Here is a 25,361-nt window from a genome sequence, read left to right as displayed (position 1 = left end):
CGGATGTGTTATTGAGTAACGTTAGATAGCCGTAGTTCGCTGAGCGTCATGTAATATATTTTTTTTTTATAAGGAGATATATTTATTATTATTATTATTATTTTTTAATGTGTATTGTATGTATTCATTTTTTCAAACACATTACGCGATAATTATGAACTCCATAATTATAAATATTATTTCTTATGTTGTAATAGTCCTGAGATGTTAAGAGTATTAGTAGTGAACTCAAGAAAATCTAACTAAAATTTGACTGGATAATTTACTTTTATAAATTTAGCTAATCAGTTTTGAACAATATCAAATAATAAATTCTTCAAATCTATCACTATTCTATTAAAATATTAATTTTAATATTTTTTAACGTTTATATTATTCTTAACGGACCTAATTTTCTAACTTTTTTTTTTAATTTAAAAAAAAACGCATAAATTGAAGTTGTTATTCCTTCGTATTTCTCTTCTTGCGCAGTAATAAGATGACATTTTCTTTATCTTTTCTTCTTACACGGGAGGAACAGCAGGCAGTGAGAAAAAAATTGTTTACGGTAAAAATAACATTTAGCTACACCCTTGGCCAGTAAATAAATTTTGGGTTAAAATTACTGTTTATTTATTTAGTCTATTAGAACATTAGTAGTAGATTCAACAAAGTTTAACAAAAAAATTCACTTTTATAAATTTAGCTAGGCACTTTTAAACAATACCAAATAACAAACTCTCAAAATCTATCATTATTCTATTAAAATATTAATTTTGAAATTTTCATTTATTTTAATTTTAATTTTAATTTAAATATTTATTCTTTATTAAAAAAATATACATTAATTTTCTAATGTTAATATTAGATTTTAAAAGAAAAAATTGACATCAACTAATCATAATATTACAGAATTAGAACTTGAAGCACTCCAGCAAAATTATACTTTTGAGATGAAGAAGAATTTTCTGAAGTTGTGAGCTCGAACAAAACAAATAACACGCGGGAGAGGAAATTTTTTATGCCAAAATAATATTTTTCTAACAACTTGAACTCAACATATTTAACTAGTGAAAATGATCAAAGTTAAAAAATATTTTAACTTTGTTGAGTGTAAATTTTTATACAATCTAGTTAAATTTTTATCAAAATATGACATTGTTCACTACTACTAGTGCTCTAAAGCCACTCGAGCTCTTTTTGAAGTCATTTACACGCAGCGTGATCACCCCTCCCATGTAAATTCTTGGTGTCATTTTATATTTTTTTCCAATTTCCTTTGATTTTTATCAAATGTAATACTGAATTAAGTTATCCAATCAATTATTAACTATTGGTCCAAAACTTATCCTCGACAGGAACAACGAGTACTGCCCACCTTGACGTGTCCTGTTTTCATTTCCATAAAAATGAGTGGCTTTATAAATTGAAAGAAAAATGAGTTTAAAATCCCATGCTGGGTAGCCCATTTGTTAGATGGATGTTCAGGTTGTATTCTTTTACAAGTTTCAAAGGATTCAAATTGTACTGGTTTTACTATTGAAAGATGAAATATATGAGTTTCTTTTGATACCAAAAAAAAAAAAAAAAAAAAACCCATGTTGGTAAGGTCTAGGTTTTACCTAGTCCGGTAGGTAATAATTTTACATTTTTCAAAACATATCAATCACCGGTTATCCACTTAAATCGGTATCTACGATTTTACCAGTTTTCGATCTAGTCCGGTCTGGTTTTCCAATTTTTTAAAATGTAAATTTGTCATTAAAAAATAAAAATCTGTTAATAATAAAAAAAAATGTTTCAAAAAATCTATTCCTATTACAAAATCTACACTACTAAAATCTATAATATATTTAATAGACTATAGTTATTTAGTTATAGTGATTAGTATTAGTTATATATTAGTATAACTATAATGTATATTAGACTATTAGTATTAATTATAAACTTATATATTAGTATAGCTATATAATTTAATTTAATATATATATTTTATGTTTAAAGCATATGATCAATTAAATTTTCATATTTAAGATTGAATTTTTATTTTATAAATTATAATAACATTATCTTATATATAATTATATTAATAACATATGATCAAACAAATTACAAATATTCATTTTTAAGATTAACATTTTATGTTATAATTTATAAATTATAATATGAAATTATTTCATATATGATATATAATTATATATATTATATATAAAAATTTCACATATAATTATATATTATATATAAAATATTTTGTATAATAGTAATTTTGTATAAAACTTATATAAAAAATATTAATTTTTATATATTTTTTTCCCAACCAGTCATGTCCAATTCGGTCCTAGAAATTGTAGAACTGAAACCGGACCGGTTCGGCTAGTTTGCATAATTCAAGCAGATCGGTTCAAAACTGGTCCGGTCCGATTTTTCAATTTAAATTTACTCCCCTAATTTCCTAAGGTCATATGCCAAAGTTCTCTTCAATAAGTGGCTCATTATAATTAACATTCATTTGTGATTTTCCGGCCACCAAAATAAAGAAGAAGGGAATACCATTTTGAATCCTAAAACTAATGGTTGTTCAATTTGCAAGTCTTCGAAATTTGCCTTATATAATATCAATACAAAAATTGGACAAGTGATATAATCCTAAATCTAGCAATTTAGGATGTAAATTGTTATTTTTTTAACGATTTATTAAGTAAACTAAAGATTAATAAGAAAAATTTAGAGATGCAAGCTTAAAGAGATAAAAATAGTAGGAATATTGATTAACCATATATAAAATGTTAAAAATATCACTTGATTTTAATTTTACTAATTTAATTATTTTTTTTGTATTAATATTTTTGTCAATAAAAGAAAAAAGAGGAAAAAAAATTCCTGGACCGAATCGGACTGATGACTAACTGTCCGGTTCGACAAAAATGATAGACTGAAATTTTTGGTCTATAACCTCCCTAGGACCGGATTAGAGCGATTATACTTCTATCAGGCCCAGCTAATTAAAGGGCCACCCTTAAGAGACAAGTGGGAAGAGATATAAAGGAGATAAGGAAAAATAAATATCAAATAAAAAGAGTAAAGAAAGGTAAAAGAGGAAAAAATAACAAATGGGGAGGAACGCAAGTTAGACAAGCATGTAATGAGTGACATAAAATCGATTTCCTCACCTACCACTAGCACGGTCAGAATAAAAAAGGGTTTGAGATATGAGGAAATGAGACTTCCAAACAGCTAAGCGACGATTACGAAAACACAAAGATCATCTTCAACCAAATGATGAGAGCTTCAAAGAGAGGATATTCTTCATAAAAGAGGTCTTAGGCCCCCATTTGTACTCCAAACAATCAAGGAACATAGGCATTGTGCTGAATCACGTAAATATGTATTTATATATGTATTTATATTTCTTATATTTATTTTCTATTGACTACTATAGTTGCATGTATGGGTATCATGCCATTGCCTCAGACCGCCATTATAGGTTTCAAAACATCTCATCTGAGATCTTGAACTACCTTAATGAGTAGAAGTGACTATTTCTCCCATTCAGACTATTGTGCAACTTTTTAAAATTAACACAAACTATTAGTTTTCTTAGTAAGTGGTCTTCACTTAACATGTTTACTGTCAATTAATCAGTATCATGAATCACTTTATGATAATAAATGTTTGAATTGAGAAATGATTTAGTCGCAATTAAACTTAAAAAATTAATGTGGTTTTAACATAGTAACTCATATTATAAAATTAATTTTAATGTAAAACAAATATAACAATTCAAATAAAATTTGACTGTAGACTACAACACTTCTATCCTGTTTCATTTATTTTCTTGATAAATTAGGTTGCCCTTTTTCAGAGAGCACAAGAACACCAACTGCGAAACGATGGCACAAAAATTAGAAGAAAATCACCTATTTTTTTTTTCTTTCTTCCTATTAATCGGACCGCCCCGTCTTCATTGGTCAAGTCGTCCCAGTACTAGCTTCTGGGTTGGTATATATGCTTGTTTTTATTGGTTTTCTTGGATGATATAGTTGGCCGCCCCCTTCGGTACAGAGCCAAATCTTTTTTCCAGTATTCTGCGCTCACTAATCGATTTTTTTTAATCTGTTGGCCCATTCCCAACGATTTTTTTTTTTTTATTGATTGATGTCAATTTTACCAAAAAGAGAAGATGCAAAAAATATGAAGCAAACCAAAGTAATTTGCTCTCTTCTATTATTAGTTCGAAAACCAAAACAATATAACAAATAAATGAATTACAGTATCTAGAAATCTCTATATAGCGTCTCCATAAGCTGCCCTAAACATACTAATCTCCCAACTCCTTTCTCAGACTTGAGTCGAACAAGATGACGTAGACGGATCATACAAAGCAGGAAGCAAGTACTTCCTCCCATTACCTCCATGTGCATTGTAACTAGCTCCCGTCGTAGGATCCACCAACAAGCTTCCCGGATAACCTGGGTAAGCTCCTTTGCCGTAAACCCCTGGACAAGCCGATGCAGCCTCTAAAGGTGCCTCGGCCGGGCCCTGGAAGTAGCCGTTGCCAAATGGGTTCGTCACGGTCCCGGCCAAGAGGCTAGCCAGGTTGATAACCATGCCGTCCAGACCCACGTCATTGTTGGGGGCGGCCAGGGGTTCGCTCTGTGGTCCGTAGATGGGCTGGTGGAATGGCCAGGCGCATTGGCCAGGGCACTGTGTCTCCGAGTTACCCACCCAGATATACGCGAATTTGTAGTTCTTGCCATTGATGTGACCGCTCTTTGACCCCAATGAAGAGCCATGAGTACCGCATCGGCTTAGGCAAAAACCTTCAACGGCCACGTCTGAGGAAGTGAGAACAATGTTGATAGCATTCTTTTGGTCCCCCTTGGAAGCCAATTCAATAATTTGTTTGGTTGTAAGTGACTTTCCCAGGGAGTAGCTCTCGTCTAGTATTTGCTTTCCCAAATTGAGAGAAAGAGATGAATGTCTCTTGGAGGTAAGGTGATAGTATTTCTCGGTGGTTTTCCACCATGTGGAAACAGAGGGTTGGGCATTTTGGGATGCTGAAGATGAAAGGGAAGTGATGAAATCGGAGATGATGGCTCTTTGGGGAGGCTTGAACTTGCCGTACCAGATGAGGTTAACGGAGATCCTGCCCGAAAGAAGAGGGCCATTGTGGTATTGCAAGAGCTGAGGCTTGTCTTGCACAAGCCCATTAAGCTTTCTCGTAGCCAAAGAGATTTGGAACAGAGAGATTATAAGCAGTAGTTTTGGGAGAACAAAAGAAGCAAAAGAGGCCATTATTTTTTAAAAAGAATAGGTTCAATGTATAAAAGAAAGAAGGAAGTTGATAATTGCTGGTGTTCGTGTTGGGATGGAGAATGAAGAAGTGGTGTGTGTTTATATAGAGGTCTGAGACGGAGCTGGTTATTAGATTGTAATTTTGAATTAAAGAAAGCGGGGGGTTTGGTTTTAGCGAAGGAATCTGCTCAGAAAGAGCGATAAAGACAGTGCGTGTATCGATGCGTCTATGGGAGATGGCTTTCCCATTTACGAGTAGCGACTTGGCCAGTAAGTAACGAAAAGAGATCCCTCCAACGGTACTCCCGAGCGCGTTTTCATTATCTCAAAAACAGAGAAAATGCTTCTTTCACGCTATCATCACCCGCCTGTCTCCACGCTCCAAACACATAAATATGGATTTTGTCGCTCAAATAATAATTACTGGCTTGTTTGTTTTCAGAGATGAGATGAGATGGGATAAAATTAAAATTAAAAAGTTGAATAAAATATTGTTAGAATATATTTTTTAATATTATTTTTATTTTGGGTTTTGAAAAAGTTGAATTATTTATTTTATTTTGTGTGAAAATTTGTGAAAGTTGTAATAATGAATTGAGATGAGATGAGATGAGATGAGATGTTTCTTGAAAACAAACGAGACCTAAATTACATGACTCAAAACAGAAAATATAATTGCGGAGCGTGAGGGGATTAGCAGGAGATAATCCGTGGATTCGTGAGCTCGAAAAGCAGGAGAACCCTTTCCTCACTACAAAACAAAAAAGCATCACAGCTCAGCTACAGAATGCAGCAGTTCTCTATTGACGAAATTATCCCAATTCCCAACTCCGCGCAGGAAAGGGTGAAAAGGACCTCAATGAGAGAGCGTAGAAAAGAAGACGCTGGGAGGAGTACAGGCTGGAGGCTACCTTGAATGAATATAATTGATTGTATTGGGAAACGTGGAATGATCCAACTGGCCATCAGAGTTAGGTTGGGTATTTGGCGGTCAGCGTTTGGCAGGACGACAGTGGGGATCCGATGTGAGGTGACGCGCAACGTTGCCAAAATTATGGTAGAAATACGAAACTCGTGAGAGTGAGCTGGGGGTTTTTAGTGGTGCGATCCAGTCCAGTTGGGTCAAGCTATCAAGCCAGGCTGGCACTGGGTAGTCCAGCCTTATCACCTATTTCCCAATTGAATGAAGCATTGGATTGGTTTTGATCCCTTCCCTTCAAATAGTACATTAAATTGGTTAGACTAACCTCCTACAGCAAGATAGAAACCATGATCTCCATTTCAACTAAGATAAGTGTTGTATAAAACATGGGGTTTTTTTTTTTTTTTTTTAATAATCATTTAACTTATATATTTAATCATTTTTTAAAATATAATGATAAAAAAAAATCCAGTATTTTAAACTAAATAGAATATATATATGATCTTATTTTTGTTGGCACCTGCCAATTTTCCTGCTTATTTCTTTCCTAGCCAGTTTTGTAACAATTCACTGAACTAAAAGACGAAATCTTACTTTCCTCCACACTTCACAGGGCCTACCATGTCACGAGGGCAGGTGGATTACAGCAGGCTGAGTTTGGGTCCATTTCTGGGTCTTAGTGGCATCGTGCTTGCTAGGGAACACTTAAAATGTTTGCATCTACTGATTAAAAAAAGATAGAAGGCATAAAGATTATTAAAATGAAATCAGTGGGAACACTGCACTAGACACATGCTCGATTAGTTGGGCTCTAATTGCAAACTTGGGGTCGACCTTTTTCTTTTAGCCGAAACAATATACAAGGGACTGGTGGCCGGGCATCTATTACATGACTACTATCTTCTATTATAATGGGAGTACAACCTCCAAATTTGTAAGCTATTTCATATTTTCTGATTAGTGTAACAGAATTAAGTTTCAATTGAGATCGTCTCAAATTGCTTAATTGAATTAAATAGTCCAATGCAAATAAAAATAGATACAACATTAATTAAATGTTTATATAGGATTCACACTGTCCAAAACTCCTATACGGGAATCATTTAATGTTGTATGTAAGACCTAAATAATGCATCTATTTTTCTCTATAACTAGACAATCAAATTCTATCAAGTAATTGGACAGAATCTCTATTAAAATTTTTTTAATTTTGCGTGTGAATTAAACATTCTCACATCCCAATTACGATCTGCATGACAAGGAATTTAACAACACGAATAATTTCAAGATAACACATAATACTTTAATAGAGAGTATAGTATATTGTTAGGATAAGTGATAATTACTCATAGTATCAAAGTAGAGGTCCTAAGCTCGAATCCTGATTCTATATTCTACCCCATTTAATTAAATACTTCACGTGTTGGCTCTAAGCCACCCATGTGAAAGAGAGTGTTAAAATATAAAATAAATAATAAAATATACATCTTCTCATCAGCTTAAACTTTTGAGATAAATGATGATTAAACACTGATTAACAAAATATTTTATGCCTCTTTCTATTATTTGCAATTGGCACATAAACAAATGGTCACATGTAGTTAGATGGAAAGGCGATTGTCATTGATCCTATCCACAACCTGATTTCACGAGCTAGCTTACGGTCAAATTTAAAATTAATCTAACCCTGGCATTCACGAGGGAGGCACTATTAACATATTTAATTACGAGATTCTTGCTTCCTTTTGTTATATATTCAAATCAAACGTAACGTTTGGCAGCACGTCTACTTACAATGCCCTAAATTCTCGTTAGAAGCAAAAGATATTATGTGCAGCAGCGTGTCTGACGGTGGAATTCATCGCTGGAGATATACATATATAGCTGCCTTTGTTTCAAACTTTGGAGACATGACACGACCCATTAAACAGTTTAACATGGTTTGTAGTCTGATAGACGAGGTCCTACGAATCCAACCCACCTATAAAAACCTCAGGAGTCATGTTTATGGAATTAGAGAATGTTGACGAAGTTTTATGTTCATCGTGGATTCTTTTTGTCTGTGATGTCGAAGGCTTATAGTTGTCATTGTCGCTTCTCCGTCCATTTATATTATCTTTTCGTACGTATTCCGGAGTGTATCTTGAGTTTGAGTACTTACTTCGTGACTATGGTTGTTGTTATATACATGAGTAATGCAATTCATCTTCCTTAACTTTTCTCATCATTCCATGATGTAACATTAGATGAAAGAATGATGAGAAAAATGATGATGAATAGATTTATTCTATATACATATTAATTTGAGTGTATATAATATAAATAACTTTGGGAAGAAATTAGAAAGTACCCTCAAACTACCATCTAACTTTCTGAAATAGAACCACTGAGATGGTAGTTTCTGAAATAGAACCACGATTTCACTCTTCACGTTCTCTACTTTCTATTATTCCTTTTTCTGCGCATACTCAAGGCAGTTATTCCATCGTTCACATTGCGATTGTATCATCGTTAATACAAGCCCTGATGCACAAAGTCAGTACCAACACGTCTTCCCCATAAGACATTAACAGTCTTGTGTGTATCATGTAAAAACTCTAGGGGAAACATTGAAAAGTAATGTACAACGTCCTAGTTTAATATAAATATTAATTAAGGTCTCGATTGTTTTCAAGAAGTTATTAACTGCTAGGTTATGACCCGGGCCAATATCTGGATAGATCCGAATATTCGAAACCAGAACTGATTGGCCGGCATTCGCGTAGATTATATATATTATGAATATTCTGTAAAAATACACGAAAATACATGCTAGAAATCAAAATCTAAGATAGCAATGCTGAAAACGAAAATGGTGAAAATATACCTGCGGAAGCCATGTTTGCAGAATGCATATAGGTAGATCTTCTCCTCCTTGCTCCTCACAAATTATCAGCTATCAATGGGGCAAGCCAATGGACATATAGAGAGGAGGAGGGACCTAGCCTCTTATAAAATAAAACTAATGGAGTCCACCCATTAAAGACTCAAATTAATATGGGTCTATAAAAATTCCATAATCAAGACCCTTGATTTTCCAGGCCTACATACGTAATTATACCACAATATAAATAGGATATAATCCTATATTACTAAGGTGCAACAAACCCCAAATGATCACTTAACTTAGTGGGTTAAAACAAAATATCATTGTGAGCTATATATATGTCTAACCCGTTTTATAAAATGTGCAATCAAATGAAGCCCATATTTAAAATATTCTAACATTCTCCCACTTGGGCAAATATTGATTGCTATAAAATAAAACTTGTTTGAAAAATGACTCTCGGGTTAGACTACATAGGTGGCCACACAAATACATAGCTCAAATGATAGCACCTTAGAAAACATGATCCGGTCCAACAAGAATATCAACATCGAACATGGAAATCGTTACACCACTTAAACGATGTAAGACTACTCCACAGCTACAAATGCTAATATCCTTATCGACATAGATCCCCATCCTCCGACCAATGTGGTAGTATGTAGTATGAACTTAGCACCAATGTGATCAAAAACTGTGCTAATTCATATCAGTCCTCATAATGCTTCAAAATGAAGCCATATGTCTCTAAAAGAGACTCATCTTATGTCTTTTGGCCATATATCTCGAGATCATAATGATATTATAATAAAAGACATAAGCCAAATGCATGCTCAAAAATTAGTATATGAATAGGGGAGATTTATTTTTATTGGAAAAGGGCTGCACCCTAAAACAAATGGGTTGCCTACGTACCCTGTAAAGGGATCAAGCCAAAACGTAGTTCCTTTTACATAAGTAACTCCCACTAACCAAAAACATAAAAAGTTTCCACAATACTCATATTAGTAACATGTGTTTTAAAAACTTTAGGAGCGAGTCCCTTAGTCAAAGGATCTGCAATCATCGCCTCTGTATTAATTTACTCTATCTTTGTCTGCCCTTCTTTAACTCTATCTCTGACCACCAAATACTTGATGTCAATGTGCTTGGATCCACTAGAACTTTTATTATTCTTTGAAAAGAATACCGCTGCACTATTATCACAATAAATAGTAATTGGCCTCGAGATGGAATCAACAACTTTCAGTTCAGAAATAAAGTTCCTTAACCAAACAGCTTGGATAGTAGCTCCATAACACGCCACAAATTCAGCTTGCATAGTAGAAGATGCCACCAGAGTTTGCTTAACACTCTTCCAAGAAATAGCACCCCCAGCAAGCATAAAAATATAACCTGAGGTCGATTTCAAATCATCTTGACATCCAGCAAAATCAGAATCTGAGTAGCCTACCACCTCAAGGTGATTTGAACGCTAGAATGTGAGCATGTAACCTTTAGTTTTCTTCAAGTATCTCATAACTTTCTTAGCTGCTTTCCAATGCTCTTACCCTGGATTCGACTGAAACCTGCTAAGAACACTAACTGCATAGGCAATATCTGGTCTAGTGCAAACTTGAGCATACATCAAACTCCCCACAGCACTATTATATGGTATGTTCTTTACAGATTCCCTTTCAAGTTCATTTCTGGGAAATTGAGTTTTGTTAAACTTATCTCCTTTTATGATGGGTACATCACCAGGTGCACAATTATGCATTTCAAATCTTTGCAGTACATGTCGTATATAAGCTTTCTGAGAAAGTCCCAAGAAACCACGAGCTCTATCACGACATATTTCAATGCCAAGCACAAACGAAGTTTCTCCCAGATCTTTCATCTCAAAATTAGCAGATAACATTTTCTTTGTTTCATGAAGTAATCCCAAGTCACTGCTGGCAAGCAAAATGTCATCTACGTACAGAATAAGAAAAATAAAGTTTCTCCCACTGGTCTTGCGATATATACACTGGTCCACTACATTTTCAACAAAATCAAGTGAAGTTACAACCTCATCAAACTTTAAATACCACTGTCGAGATGCTTGCTTCAGGCCATATAAGGATTTATTTAACTTACAAACCAAGTTCTCTTTTCCCTTCTCAACAAAACCTTCAGGTTGTCTCATATAAACTTCTTCATAAAGATCTCCATTCAAAAATGCTGTCTTTACATCCATCTGATGAAGCTCCAAATCATAGTGTGCCACAAGTGCCAGGATAATTCTAAAAGAATCTTTAGACGAAACTGGTAAAAATGTTTCATTATAGTCAATGCCTTCCCGCTGAGTGAACCCTTTTGCAACTAATCTTGCATTCTTTCGTTCAACATTCCCTTTCGAGTCTAATTTACTTTTAAAAATCCATTTGTTGTCAATGGCTTTAGCATCTGGAGGAAGTTCAACAAGTTCCCAAACTCTATTCTTTTTCATAGAATTCATTTCATCTTCCATAGCACTAAACCACTTATCTGACTCAAGACATGTCAAGGCTTGCTTAAAAGTAACAGGATCAACTACATGTCCAATATTAAAATACTTTCTAACAAATAGACAATGTAATCATTAGGCAATGCAGACCTTCTTTCTCTTTGAGATCTTCTGACTTGTGGCTCAGAAAATGACTTTACTATTGTTGGAATTTCTTCTTGTTGTTCAGGTTCTTCACTAACAATCTCAATTGGCAGAGAAACAGCTCTTTCCTGTACAACGGAAACTGGAACAACAACTGGATTAGGATCAGCAAATAACTCCTTCAATACAGAACTCCCACTGACACCAACATCATTTTCCAAAAATTTTGCACTAATGGACTCAACAATTCTGGTGCCACGATTAGGACAATAGAACTTATATCCTTTTGATCTATCTGGGTACCCAATAAAATAACCAGGAGTAGATTTTGGGTCTAATTTCTTTCAAGCGGATTATAAATCCTAATCTCAGCTGGACACCCCCAAACTCTGAAATGAGCCAAACTTGGCTTACGGCCTGTCCACAATTCAAAAGGAGTTTTTGAAACAGTTTTACTAGGAACCCTGTTTAAAATATACATAGCAGTTTTCAAAGCTTCACCCCATAGATATTCTGGCAAATTTGTTCTGCTCATCATACTCCTAACCATGTCCTTTAGAGTTCGATTTTGTCTTTCAGAGACACCATTCTGCTCAGGTGTTCCTGGCATGGTGTATTGAGGCACTATTCCACACCCTTATAAAAATTTTACAAAATCGCCCATGTTTTGACCAGACTCATCATATTTCCCATAATACTCGCCGCCTCGATCAGATCTTACAACTTTAATACTTTTCCCACATTGATTTTCTACTTCCATTTTGAATATCTTAAATTTCTCAAGAGCTAGAGATTTATCATTAATCAGGTAAACATATCCATAGCGTAAGAAATCATCAATAAAAGTTATGAAGTACTTATACCCACATATGGTAGAAGATAAAGGTCCACTAATGTCGGTATGTATTAAGTCCAAAATACCGTCACTCCTAGTAGAACCCTTTCTTGTGGATTTAGTCAACTTTCCTCTTATACAGTCCACACATGTGTTAAAATCTGAAAAATCAAGAGAGGGAAGTATCTCAACTTTTACCAATCTCTCCATTCTTTCTTTTGAAATATGTCCTAATCTCTTATGCCACAACATAGAAGATGATTCATGGATTAAAGACCTTTTCTTCGCTACATTGGTAACACAAGAAACTTCACCAAAAGAAGCCAAAGACATTCTATATAAACCATCACACAAAACACCATTTCCAACCAAACGAGAATCATAGAACAATTCAACTTTTCCATTGCCAAACTTCAAAGAAAAACCAGATTCATCAAGTTTTGATATAGAAATCAAATTCCGTCTCATTGATGGTACATAAAATGTGTTCTCCAAAACAGGAGAAAAACCAGACTCCAAAGATAACTTTACTACTCCTATAAACTCGACCTTCACTTGAACTCCATTCCCAACACATAAGCTCACTTCATTCTCACTTGGCCTCCGTTTGCTTACGAACCCCTGCAAGGAATTCGCAATATGAATACTTGCACCTAAGTCTATCCACCAAGAATTTAAAGGCACATCTACTAAAGAAGACTCAAAACAAACTAAGGCCAAGGAGGTACCTGCCGAGTTCTTCTTCTTCTTCTCCAACCAAGTTTTAAATTTAAAACAATCCTTTTGCCAATGACCCTTCCTCTTACAAAACTTACATTGATCATTTTTCTTCATAGTTTCTTTAGGACCACCAGAAGTCTAACCTTCAAACCTTTTACTGTGCTGATTTCGATGTGACTTATTTCCCTTATGGAACTTGGACTTATGATTATGAAAGGACCCTTTGTTTTGTTGTGGCTGAAAAGCTAATTGCACAGTTTCAACAGTCTCACGACGCATCCTACACTCCTCTTGGGCATATACTACTATCAAATCATTTAAATCCCATTTATCTCGCTGAGCATTGTAAGCTACCTTTAGCTAATTAAATTGGCTAGGAAGACTATTAAGAATATGATAAACAAGAAAAGGCTCAGCAATGGGAATTTTGAGGGCTTCTAGCTTAGAGGATATATGTATCATTTTCATAATGTACTCCCTAACTCCACTAGAACCATCATATTTCATACTCATCAGTCTATCCATCAGGTCTCCAGTTTCAGCTTTATCGGATTCAACAAACCTTTGTCCTATGGCACCCAAAAATTTCTTAGCACTATCATTGTCAAGAATAGCTCCCATAATAGAATCTGATATAGAACGTTTGATGATCTTTAAACAAAGTCTGTTTGCTCTATCCCACTTTTGATATTCAGCCACATATTCAGCAGTGCTCTTATCAGTAGGTTTTGAAAGTTCGTCTTCCAGGGCAAAATCCAATCCCAAAAGACCAAGAGCAATTTCTACGTCTCGTTTCCATCTCACATAATTATTCCCAGTCAAAGTTTCAATAGCAGATAATTGACTTGAAATAGAGGAGGCACTCAAAACTGTGGAAACATGAAATAGTACATTTCATTTAATTATCATCCAAATAGATAGCATGCAGTCAATAGATGATATCAAATCTTTCTAATTAATATGAGCTATTAATTAGACAATCCATAATTAAGCTCGAAACCATATGAGCTTCATTACGGTAAGAGCCTTGGTGCATCATTGTAAAGTCACCTTTGGGCTGACTAAATAACATGCTATAAGGTACTCTTAAAACATATCACAAAACTAATTAATAAAATCACATCAGTTTCAAAATACCATCACCTTTAGGCAGAAGGAAATTTCTAGACTAATGTAATCTCATTAACTAATTTACACCATTTTCTAAAATGTCACACACAATAACACATTTGGGCAAGATATTATGTGCAATAAATTAGGAAAAACAAAGATATCCTTTTTTTTTTTTTTTAAATATCAATGAGTGTGCCACTTTGGCGGCTACCACCCACGAATATTTCAAAAATTTTATTTAAAGGAAAAATAAGGATAATCTGAATGCCCATGAATTACAATCACAAAATGATAATAATAATCATCAACTTGATACAATCAAAGTTAGAATTCAAATGTGATTGTGATACTAAAACAGTGTGAATAGATCAAACATATAAGACAATAGATATGTCTAAAATTAAATATGAATTTTGAAAGCATATATATACAAAATACTTATAACAAGTCACAAAATTAACATGCATCTAAAACATGTTGAGAGAGAGAGTACACATATGCACAGATCATATAAGATACTGACTATTCACCACAAAAAATATTATAATATTCAGTACACTATAGCCAACAGAAAAATGTGTAAATAATATTCAAAAATATAAAACAGTGTCTTATGATGTTATAAAAAATTTTCAAAAAATATATATAGATATACTAGGGCGAGTACATAAATACTGGAAAAAGAAAACCAGAAAAAACATTGTTCACTGTGCTACACGCTCCGCACGCGCCTCCTGCTGTGCGTGGGTAACGTTCTGGCTGGAGGTTGAAGATGATGCTGTGCGTGGGTAACGTTCTGGCTGGAGGTGAATTCATCTTCAACCTCCAGCCGGGTCTGCAAGCGGGTCGCAGGTCTGAAAACCGGGTCTACGGGTTTTTAAACGGATTTTTCTCAATTTCTTGCAATTCTTGGATCAAAAACTAAAATTAATTTAGGGGAAACAATATATAGTGCCCGAAAAACACATATATGATGTTTTAAAACAATGGGTATCTATATTTAAGGAAGATTAATCAAATTTTGAAATGGGTATTAACCCTAGTTTTGTAAAAACTCAAAACCAAAAAACTAAGCATCGATTAAACACATCTAAAACAAGTAAATAGCATTCCAAAAAACCGATCTTGATATGAGTTTGATCAATCGATTATGAAATACGATTTTCTTGCCCAAAATTGGTTTCGAAAATTAAAACAAAAATATAAATGGTGAAACCATAACAGTAAAGTTGCGGAAGCAATGAAGAGAAAATAAAAACCCAACCAGATTGAAGATTTACGACAAATAAATCCTACACATTTCATTTTGAGCGATCGATTTGCATAAAGAAAATAAAACCGAAAACAGAACAACAAAAACTGCATCATCGCATTCTTAACGAGAGATTCTAATTCTAGCATGGAGGCTCTGATACCAAAAGTAAAAATACACGAAAATACATGCTAGAAATCAAAATCTAAGATAGCAATGCTGAAAACGAAAATGGTGAAAATATACCTGCGGAAGCCATGTTTGCAGAATGCATATAGGTAGATCTTCTCCTCCTTGCTCCTCACAAATTATCAGCTATCAATGGGGCAAGCCAATGGACATATGGAGAGGAGGAGGGACCTAGTCTCTTATAAAAGAAAACTAATGGAGTCCACCCATTAAAGACTCAAATTAATATCGGTCTATAAAAATTCTATAATCAAGACCCTTGATTTTTCAGGCCTACATACGCAATTATACCACAATATAAATAGGATATAATCCTATATTACTAAGGTGCAACAAACCCCAAATGATCACTCAACTTAGTGGGTTAAAACAAAATATCATTGTGAGCTATATATATGTCTAACTCATTTTATAAAATGTGCAATCAAATGAAGTCCATATTTAAAATATTCTAACATATTCCAGCTAAATCAAACGAAATATTAAATAGTTGGTTTCTCTGAAGAAACACCAATGGGTTGGTTCGTTGTAAATTTGTTTCAATTCTAAAAAGTCACATTTGAAAATTTCATATAGATGGGTCCTGTAGATGAGATGAGAAGGAATAAGATTAATAATATTGACCACCATAAAGAAATGAATTAGAGCAACCTAAAATAAGAAGTGTCATTAAAAGAAGTATGATATTACAACTCCTAATATCATAAACTATAAATATATGATTGAGATATTACAACCGAAGAGTACTCGAAGGTTTTTCTACGTACATTTATTCATGTCAGGGAAATTTTAAATTCCAATAGCAGCGGATTTAGACTCCTTTGATGCGACCAGTTTCCGGCGAGCACAACCAGAGCATCCAGCTAGCTGGCCTGTCTTGAGGTCAACGTCGATGAGCTTAAAGAGTGCACGCTTGCAAACACCCACGGTCTCCTCAATAAATGATGATCCGAGTTGTTTAAACTTGCACGATTGGCGTGTGTGTGTGTGTATTCATAACGTAACTCTGAGTACATATCCACTAAAAGTCTGCAGTACTGCTCATTTCTTGCGCAGCCAGAAATGCTGAGACGCCTCAAGAAATGTTTTTCTCCCCCGCCCCTACCAGGGATTCAAGTAATTACTGTACCTTATGGTTTCTCAAATTATAAATTAGCTAACATGGCTGAGATCTCAGATTTTAGAGAGTCAGGATTATTTCAGGTGTGATAAAATCCTTGGTGGAATTATAGTGACAAAGATAAAAACTCAATAGAATATTGTAGCATTGAATATCGCTCATCAGGCTGCAGACAGTCATTGGAGAGGGAAGCATGCATGGGTAGCGGGCCACTATGTTATTCCAGAATATTCATATATATATAGTATCTCGTTAATCGAACTCAGTACTGGATGAAACTTAACTCACTGGATGAGTGATCATGTAATGCACGTACTGCATCTACACCTATATATGCTTATAAATTGGCGTGCAACTGGCAAACAAACCAGGCATATTGCATGGCATTGTCGGATCCCCACACAACTATATATAATATGAAGGTTATTAGGTATATACATGAGTTCTTATTATCCGAATGTCGAATCTAAGGTTTCGTAATCCCATGATGTGTCAGTTGAGTGAACTTCTGCACAAAAACTGAAGAACGGGAGAAACCACAGTTTAGGCCTGGAGCGAGGTATAAATCAACTGTGTAGATTCTACAATATCTGTTCTTGTAATTCCTATATATAAGTCTCTCAAACAGTATTATATATGCTTAATTAACAAGCCTCTACAAATCTAAGTTGTAGAATTTAATTAAATTAGAGAATCTTGTTACTCAGCGGCATGCAAATTCATAAATTTTTTTGCCCATTTTGTATCTTCAGAATTACGTTTCTCGCATAATATGCATAATATGCGAAACTCTCAAATGTTTCATGCATGGCTTGGTTTATATTCTTGTCTCCGACAGAATTAACCGCATTAAATGCGATGCAGAATGGCTTGCACCAGAAGTTGAGGTCCTATCCCTGACAGGAACAGCCACATTAAATACTACGCCATGCCATTCGGAACAGAAGGTGATTATTACAAAGGCTGGGAAGTCAGAGACTCCTCCAAGCTCCAGAGACAGGGTATAAATAGGAGAGAGCAAGCAAAGGAGATAGGTTAATCACTATCATCAAACTCTTACGTACTCTTTCTCTCTTTTCTTCTAGTGAGATTATTTTCTGACTTTGACTTTAGAGGTGTCACGGACATACCCGCCACCTCCTGTTCATTCGTTTGCAGACGTCTGGCATGGTTCAGAGTTGGTGTTTACAAAACACGCATCAACAATATTGAGGCAAAGACCAAGTTATCCTCATCTGCAACAAACTCAAATTCAAAACCAAATAAAAATTCCGAACTCCAACAACACAGGTTTATCTCCTCCATCTTCTTTGTCAAATACAATAGATGATAATAATAAGATTAGATAATACATATCTTTGTTTTTTGAATTTGATTGTTGTAACAGATCACATGTATATTCATCTATAAATAATACACCTCAGCTCCCAAAATGATTATGGGAAGCACTTTGAAACAAATTTGGCAAAATAGTCGAGAAGAGTCGAAGGAGTTTGTTGGTGAAGAAGAGGAGTTAAAGCGACCATGGCCTCGACCACGATTACATCCACCAAAGCCACGGGAGGACATATTTGAATTGTTGCGACCACGACCATTTTGTGAAAAATTTTGAGTAGCCATATTAGCAGATGGAAAGCTAACATCAAAAGCAACATCACTTTGCTTTAGGCCAAGTTCATGTGTGATCAAATGGCCATAAAAATCATCAAGCAACATAGGCTCGAAGCGAGTGTTGACCAAGTTAATTAGAGGATCATATTTGCTAGGTAAGAGTAGCAAATATGAAATAGAGGAGATTAGGGAGCTCATCTGACGGCCTGTGTAAGAGTAGAGTCTGAAATAGAGGAGATTAGGGTGCTTATCTCATCTCATCATTACAACTTTTCTAAATTTCCACACAAAATATAATAAAAAATTTAATTTTTTCAAATTCCAAAACAATAATAATATTAAAAAATAATATTCTAACAATATTTTATTTCACTCATCTCATCTCATTATCTAAACGAATCTTATTAAATGCATTGAAGTAAACATTTTATGTTGTTGACTATGTTTAGAGAATACTGGGTGGAAGTATTAACGAGTAGAAGTTCAGACCATAGGCCACTGTTGTTGACTATGAACAAGGAAGGAAGGAAAGCATGGAGGGAAAGGAAAGTGTTCAGATATGAAGCTAGTTGGGCTAAGGGGGAGCATTGTGAAGAAGTGATCAAAGAGGTTTGGAATAGTTATGGAGGAAGGGGAAAGCAAACAAAAAACATTAAAATCTGTTGGAAAAGTGTAAGGAAGCTCTCATTAGATGGAGTGACCAGAATAATGTGGATAGAGTGAAAGAAATAAAAGAAAAGACTGAGATTTTAAAAAAGCTACACAACAAGAAGAGTAGTCATAATTCAGCATCAAAAGATTGAAAGGGACATTGAGATCATGCTTGAAAATGAGGATGTGAAGTGGAAACAAACAGCAAAAAGGAACTCGTATGCTTTGTGGGACATAAATACCAAGTTTTTTCATGCTTGTGCAAATCAAAGAATAAGGAAAAACAACATAAATCAGGTGGTGGATGAGCAAGGAAGGGTGTACAAAAGCCATAATGAGATTGATGGAGCTTTCAGAAACTATTTTCAAAGGTTATTCACCACATCTCATCTAAGCACAACAGCCATGGAAGAATGCCTGCAACATTTTAAGCCTCAAGTGACAAGTGAAATGAATGAGTAACTGTTAAGGCCTTTCTGCAGATTGGAGATTGAAGCACCTATCAAGCAAATGGCCCATTTGAAGTCACCAGGTCTTGATGGTTTTGATGCTTATTTTTACCAGAACTATTGGACCACAGTAGGAGAAATGGTGTGCTCAGCAGTGTTAGATCTCTTGAATGGTAACATTTCTTTCACTACTATTAATTATACTTTTATTGCTTTGATTTCCAAAACAAACGACCCTAAGATTGTTACTGAATATAGGCTTATAAGAGCATCCTCATTGGCTTGGCCAAATGAGGAGGTTGGCTAAAATTTACATAATTGATGTAAAAAACATCCCACATTGAATTTGGCAAATCTAAAATAATTTAGACTTTTGCTATAGTGGTTGGCCAAATATAGAGAATCACAATTGATTCACCAAACATTAAAATACTAATTTTTCACTCCAAACAAATATTAAAATATTAGTTTCTCTCTCCAACCAAAAATACTATTTGGTTTAATCAAGAAATTTAGATAGAATTTTAAGTGAGTTTAATCAAATATTTTTTATTATTAGCATTAAATGACTTTTGAAAATATGATTTTTTTAATATTAATTTAATTAGAATATAATTATTAATAACATTTAATTGGTAGAGATACAAAATGTGATAAAAATAAATAAAAAAATTATTAAATTAATAATATTTTATTATTATATAGAGAGTAAATGAATAATCTAATGTGGGGGGTTGAATTTAAATGGAATAGGCAAATGTAAAAAAGTGTGATATTGGCTAAATTTTGAAGATGAATTTGGCCAAGCCAATGAGGATGCTCTAAGTCTTTGTAATGTCATATACAAAATTGTGTCTAAAATGATTGCTAACAGACTCAAAGAAGTTGTGACAAAAACTACATTTACTAACCAAAGTGTCTTTATACCAGGGAGAATAATATCTGACAACATTATGGTTGCTTATGAGGTTTTGCATTTGATGAAGGTGGGGAAGGAGGGTAAAAAATGTAGTATGACCATCAAACTTGATATGTTTTAGGCGTATGAAAGAATAGAGTAGCTTTTTGTGGAAGTAGTTATGAAGAAGCTAGGTTTTTGTGATGAATGGTTAGAATTAATAATGAAGTGTATCAATTCAGTCTCATATTCAATCTTGATTAATGGTAAGCCAGGAGCTAAAGTGTATCCTTCGAGGGGACTAAGGCAGGGGAATCCATTATCCCTTTATTTATTCATCTTGTGTGCTAAATGGTTGAGCTCTTTGCTTAATGACTCAGATTACAAGGGGATACAAGAGGGGTTTCAGTAGTAAGAAGTGGACTAAGGGTAAATCACTTGCTTTTTGCTGATGACTATATTCTGTTTAGAAGAGCTTGTGTGGAGAAATGGAGGAAATTGCAAGCCTTATTGTTAAGATATGAAAAAGCATCTGGACAGTATCTAAACAAGGAAAATACAGCAATCTTTTTCAGCACAAACACACCTCTTGAATAGTTTTAATGGAAAGAAGAGCTCTAGTGCAGGGTAGTTGTGAAAAATGCTTGGGATTGCTCACTATGGTAGGTAAATCAAAGTACAATACATTTAGGCATATTAAAGAAAGAGTGTGGCAAAAAAAAAAAAAAAAAAATCAATTGGAAGAACTTTTTTCCTCTCGGGGGCAGGGAAGGAAATCATGATTAAGGTTGTTCTACAAGCCATACCTTCCTACACCATGAATGTCTTCAAGCTGCCAAAAAAGTTGTGTAAAGAAATCAATGTGATGTCCTCCAAGTTCTGGTCAGGAAATTAGCAGAAAATAAATGATATTCAACAAAGAAGTTAGGAGAAGATGGGACAGTCAAAAGTGAAGGGTGGTTTGGGATTCAAAGATCTAGCAAGTTTCAATACAACCTTATTGGCAAAGCAGACATGGAGAATATTTTAAAATCCTTTCTCTATGGCTGCCACGATATTCTGAGAGAAATACTTTAGAAACTCCTCATTGTTGGAAGCAAGTTTGGGAAATGCTCCCTCTTTGATTTGGAAGAGTGTTTGGAGTTCAATTGGGTTGTTGAAGGATGGACTTAGATAGAGGGTGAGGAATGGCCATAAAATAAATATATCAGGTCAAAGATGGCTGACAGCACCTTCATTCTGTGTTCAATCCCTTATCTCAAAGTTGAATGGTGATGCTAAGGTTAAAGAACTGATACACGAGGAGAATAGAGAATGGAATGAGAGTTTGATAAGAGTCTTTAAGAGGGAGGAGGCGCAGATATGTTGTATACCTCTAAGCAAAAGGAATGTAGAGGACAGAATGATATGGGCCCATCTAAGAAAGGTTTTTCAATGTCAATACTGCATATTACTCGGAGGAATCAAGGAAAAGAGTAGTGCTGGAAGAAACATCAGTGCAGGCTGAAATTGATAGAGGCTAGAAGAATATATGGGACTTGAAAATACCTAGAGAGGTAAAACTTTTTCCGTGGAAGGCAAAGAACAGCTGCCTAGCTAGTAGAAAAAACTTGTTTCTTAAAAAGATTGTAGAGGAACCAATATGTCCTATTTTTTTACAAGAAGAAGAGACAGCGATGCATTATTGTGGCAATGCCCTGCTGCGAATGATGTGTGGGCAGTGGCTATAAAACCAATTTAGAAATGGAGGATAGAAGAAGGTGATTTACTGAAGTTGTGGGAAGAACTATCAGAGAAGCTTACTCAAACTGAAATGGATGAAATAATAGCAATTATGAGAGGGTTGTGGGTCATAAGGAACAATTTAATATTTGAGAAAAGTTTCATAGCCATTGTAGTGTAATCAGATCAGCAAAGGATAACTTAGATGAATTTCAGACAATTAAGGACAAATCAGAAAAACCAGAAAGCAGTAACATCTCAGGAGGGGTGGAACAACAGTGGAGACCACTAGATGAGAACTGTTTGAAGTCTAATTGAGATGCAGCCCTTAATGTGAAGTCAAGAAAAATGGGGATAGGGGTGATTATTAGGAATGAAAATGGGGAGGTGATGGCAGCATATTGTGACTCAAGAGACTATGTGGATCAACCAGCTTTAATAGAAAGTCTGGCACTGAGGAAAGCAATGGAATTTTCAGTGGTTTGAGTTTTAATAGAGTGATATTAGAAGGGGATGCACATGTTATTGTCAATGCAGTGAATGATTAGAATGAAGATTTATCTTACTATGGAAACATTATTGAAGAACTAAAATGTTTTTTTTACAAGATAGGCCTAAGTAGAAAGTACAATACATGACTAGAAATACAGACATAATAGCACACAACTTAGCTAAAGCAGCCATATACTTAGATATAGAGAAGATATGGATAGAAGAGACACTTGTTTTTATCTTGTTTACAGAAAGATAAAGAATTTATTGTAGACACTGTTCTATGAATGAAAGAGGAGGTTTCTATAAATAAATAAAAAAGTAAACATTTTATGTGCAAATGATGGATGTCTATCCTTTCACTAAAGATAAAAAATATTGAATAGTGATAAATACATAATATTTTTTACAACATATATTATAAAATAAAGATATTTTTATAAAATGATGTTAATTTTATAAGGTATTTTATAAAAATATCTATTATTTTAAAATATTATTATATAAAATATTATGTGTTTATCATTTTTTAAAAATATTAACTACCAATAAATGTAAGGGATCCGATGGCGACTCACAAGGATATATGACATGTGTTGCACCCGTGAATGAGAAAGCTATCCGTAAAGCGTGGCTAACTCTTTATAAGAATGAAGAAAACAAACAATCAAAGACTAATGGTGAAAAGTATTGAGAAAAGTTACGAATAATAATGAAAAAGTAATAATAGGATATTAGTAATAAAAAATAAAAAATAATAATAATTAAAATAATTAATAATAATTTAATATTATGAAAATATCTTAGATATTCTCTGTATCCCATGTTTGAGTCGTAAGTGATTTCAAATGATCAATAGTAATAAAAAATTAATAATAATAATAATAATAATAAAAAGGGTGATCGTAACATGGGCTGAAAAAGTCAAAAACTGAGGCGGAATTTAAAAAACGGCGTTAAAGAGCTTACAAAGTTCTTAGAAATCCCATAGTACATGACCCATGGTCCACAAGTATTTTATTTTTATTGCTGGAGTACTTCGGACGGGAACTCACGGATCTTGATCATCCGTGAAGCTTTAAAGAAGATTCTTGCCATATTTTCCCCTTTTATCTTTATCCTTGTCGGTTCGCGCGAACCTTCAGTTTTATGACCTGAACTCGCAACTGAAAGCTATGGATAAAACCCCGCTAGCTCAGTGCATGCACCCACCTCCCTATATATAATTCATTTTCCCTGATCTCCTTCACCACTCAATCAGAAAGCTATCAATTTTCTCTGATCTCTGCCTACTTCAAAATCTATCATTCTCAAATTTCTGAAATGGGTTTCTCCGAATTTGCGAAAAAGTTTACTCTCCTCTTCCTTCTTGTTCAATTAAGCTTGGTTAACATGTGTTTCGGCGCAAGAAAGCTGAATTATCTTTATAAACCACAACCCATGTCTGCAACTTACCACGATGGAGCTTTGCTTGAGGGAGACCTGCCGGTTTCAATTCTTTGGTACGGGAAATTTTCACCAGCTCAGAAATCCATTGTCTCAGACTTTCTTCTATCTCTTAGCCCAGGAAAAGGACAAAAGCCCTCAGTCTCTCAGTGGTGGAATACCCTCCAAATTTACATGAAGAAAGCTGGAAAAAGAGAAACCCGAGTTGTCTTAGCAAACCAAATATCAGACAAGAACTGCTCTCTAGGCAAGATCTTAAAGAAATCCCACATTTCCATGTTGGCTGGGAGGGCGAACTCAAAACTCGGTGGGTTGAACCTGGTTCTTACATCCAATGACGTCGTGGTTGAAGGCTTTTGCATGAGTAGCTGCGGGTTTCATGCTTCGGACACAATGCCCATATCGGCTTTCATCTGGGTCGGTAACTCGGTGACCCAGTGCCCGGGTCAGTGCGCGTGGCCTTTCCACCAACCCATCTACGGACCACAAACCGAGCCGCTGGGTGCACCAAACGGGGACGTGGGGTTGGACGGCATGATCGTCAATATTGCGAGTCTTTTGGCCGGGACCGTGACGAATCCATTCGGGAACGGATATTACATCGGATCTGACGCGGCGCCATTAGAGGCGGGGTCGGCTTGTACAGGCGTGTACGGTAAGGGAGCCTATCCAGGTTATGCCGGGGAGCTGCTGCTGGATTCGGTAACTGGTGCAAGCTACAATGCGCACGGTGTGAGCGGGAGGCAGTACTTGTTGCCTGCAGTGTTTGACCCTTCTACCTCACAGTGTGCAACGATTGCGTGAGTGTTTGGAGTTGGGAGAGACGCGTGGCTTGTTGTGACGATGTTTGTATATATGTGTACATATGCAAATAAAATGTTGAGAGGGCTTGATATTAGTTTTACATTATTAGACCGTTACTTTTCATCCATAACATATATTCTACGAGAATAAATATAGATAACAATTACTCTTAGGAGTAATTATTTTACACACATGATATGACATCATATAAACTACATATCTCTCAAGTCTAAAAAAAAAAAGTAGAAAACTAGAAGCAATCATGTAGTTAAGGGTGTAACCGGTCCGGTTCGGTCCGATTTTGGATAAAATTTAGGACCGAACCGGTATGTACCGGTTTTGTATTTTTCAAAACCGATTACGCACCAGTTATCCTTCTAAACCGG

At 34.8% G+C, this 25,361-nt stretch overlaps 3 protein-coding genes across 3 annotated transcripts; 1 reads left to right on the top strand and 2 right to left on the bottom strand.

Annotated features, from left to right (window-relative positions):
* Nucleotides 1–4,158: 4,158 nt before the first annotated feature.
* Nucleotides 4,159–5,515, bottom strand: LOC121263043 (protein PHOSPHATE-INDUCED 1-like). Its single transcript, XM_041165819.1, has one exon. The coding sequence runs from the start codon at nucleotides 5,272–5,274 to the stop codon at nucleotides 4,318–4,320; it is 957 nt and encodes a 318-aa protein (XP_041021753.1). The 5' UTR covers nucleotides 5,275–5,515; the 3' UTR covers nucleotides 4,159–4,317.
* Nucleotides 5,516–13,588: 8,073 nt separating this feature from the next.
* LOC121262737 lies at nucleotides 13,589–15,981 on the bottom strand. Its single transcript, XM_041165329.1, has 2 exons — nucleotides 15,840–15,981; nucleotides 13,589–14,097 (listed from the first exon to the last, which is right to left on the bottom strand). Exons 1-2 carry the CDS (start codon nucleotides 15,865–15,867, stop codon nucleotides 13,589–13,591), a joined length of 537 nt encoding a protein of 178 aa, XP_041021263.1. The 5' UTR covers nucleotides 15,868–15,981.
* A 7,671-nt stretch (nucleotides 15,982–23,652) lies between these two features.
* LOC121263051 (protein PHOSPHATE-INDUCED 1-like) lies at nucleotides 23,653–25,069 on the top strand. Its single transcript, XM_041165834.1, has one exon. It carries the CDS (start codon nucleotides 24,049–24,051, stop codon nucleotides 24,973–24,975), a length of 927 nt encoding a protein of 308 aa, XP_041021768.1. The 5' UTR covers nucleotides 23,653–24,048; the 3' UTR covers nucleotides 24,976–25,069.
* Nucleotides 25,070–25,361: the final 292 nt, after the last annotated feature.

Source organism: Juglans microcarpa x Juglans regia, chromosome 4S (assembly GCF_004785595.1).
Source record: "Juglans microcarpa x Juglans regia isolate MS1-56 chromosome 4S, Jm3101_v1.0, whole genome shotgun sequence".
Taxonomy (NCBI): domain Eukaryota; kingdom Viridiplantae; phylum Streptophyta; class Magnoliopsida; order Fagales; family Juglandaceae; genus Juglans; species Juglans microcarpa x Juglans regia.
The sequence above is the reverse complement of the archived record's forward strand: the minus strand, read 5'-3'. Positions and strand labels throughout refer to the sequence as shown.

Coding starts and splice junctions, on each gene's coding strand:
- LOC121263043 (XM_041165819.1), bottom strand. CDS start 5,274: ATGGCCTCTTTTGCTTCTTTTGTTCTCCCAAAACTACTGCTTATAATC.
- LOC121263051 (XM_041165834.1), top strand. CDS start 24,049: ATGGGTTTCTCCGAATTTGCGAAAAAGTTTACTCTCCTCTTCCTTCTT.
- LOC121262737 (XM_041165329.1), bottom strand. CDS start 15,867: ATGCATTCTGCAAACATGGCTTCCGCAG. Junction 14,098..15,839: donor TGCAAACATGGCTTCCGCAG/GTATATTTTCAC, acceptor ATGTTTCCACAG/TTTTGAGTGCCTCCTCTATT.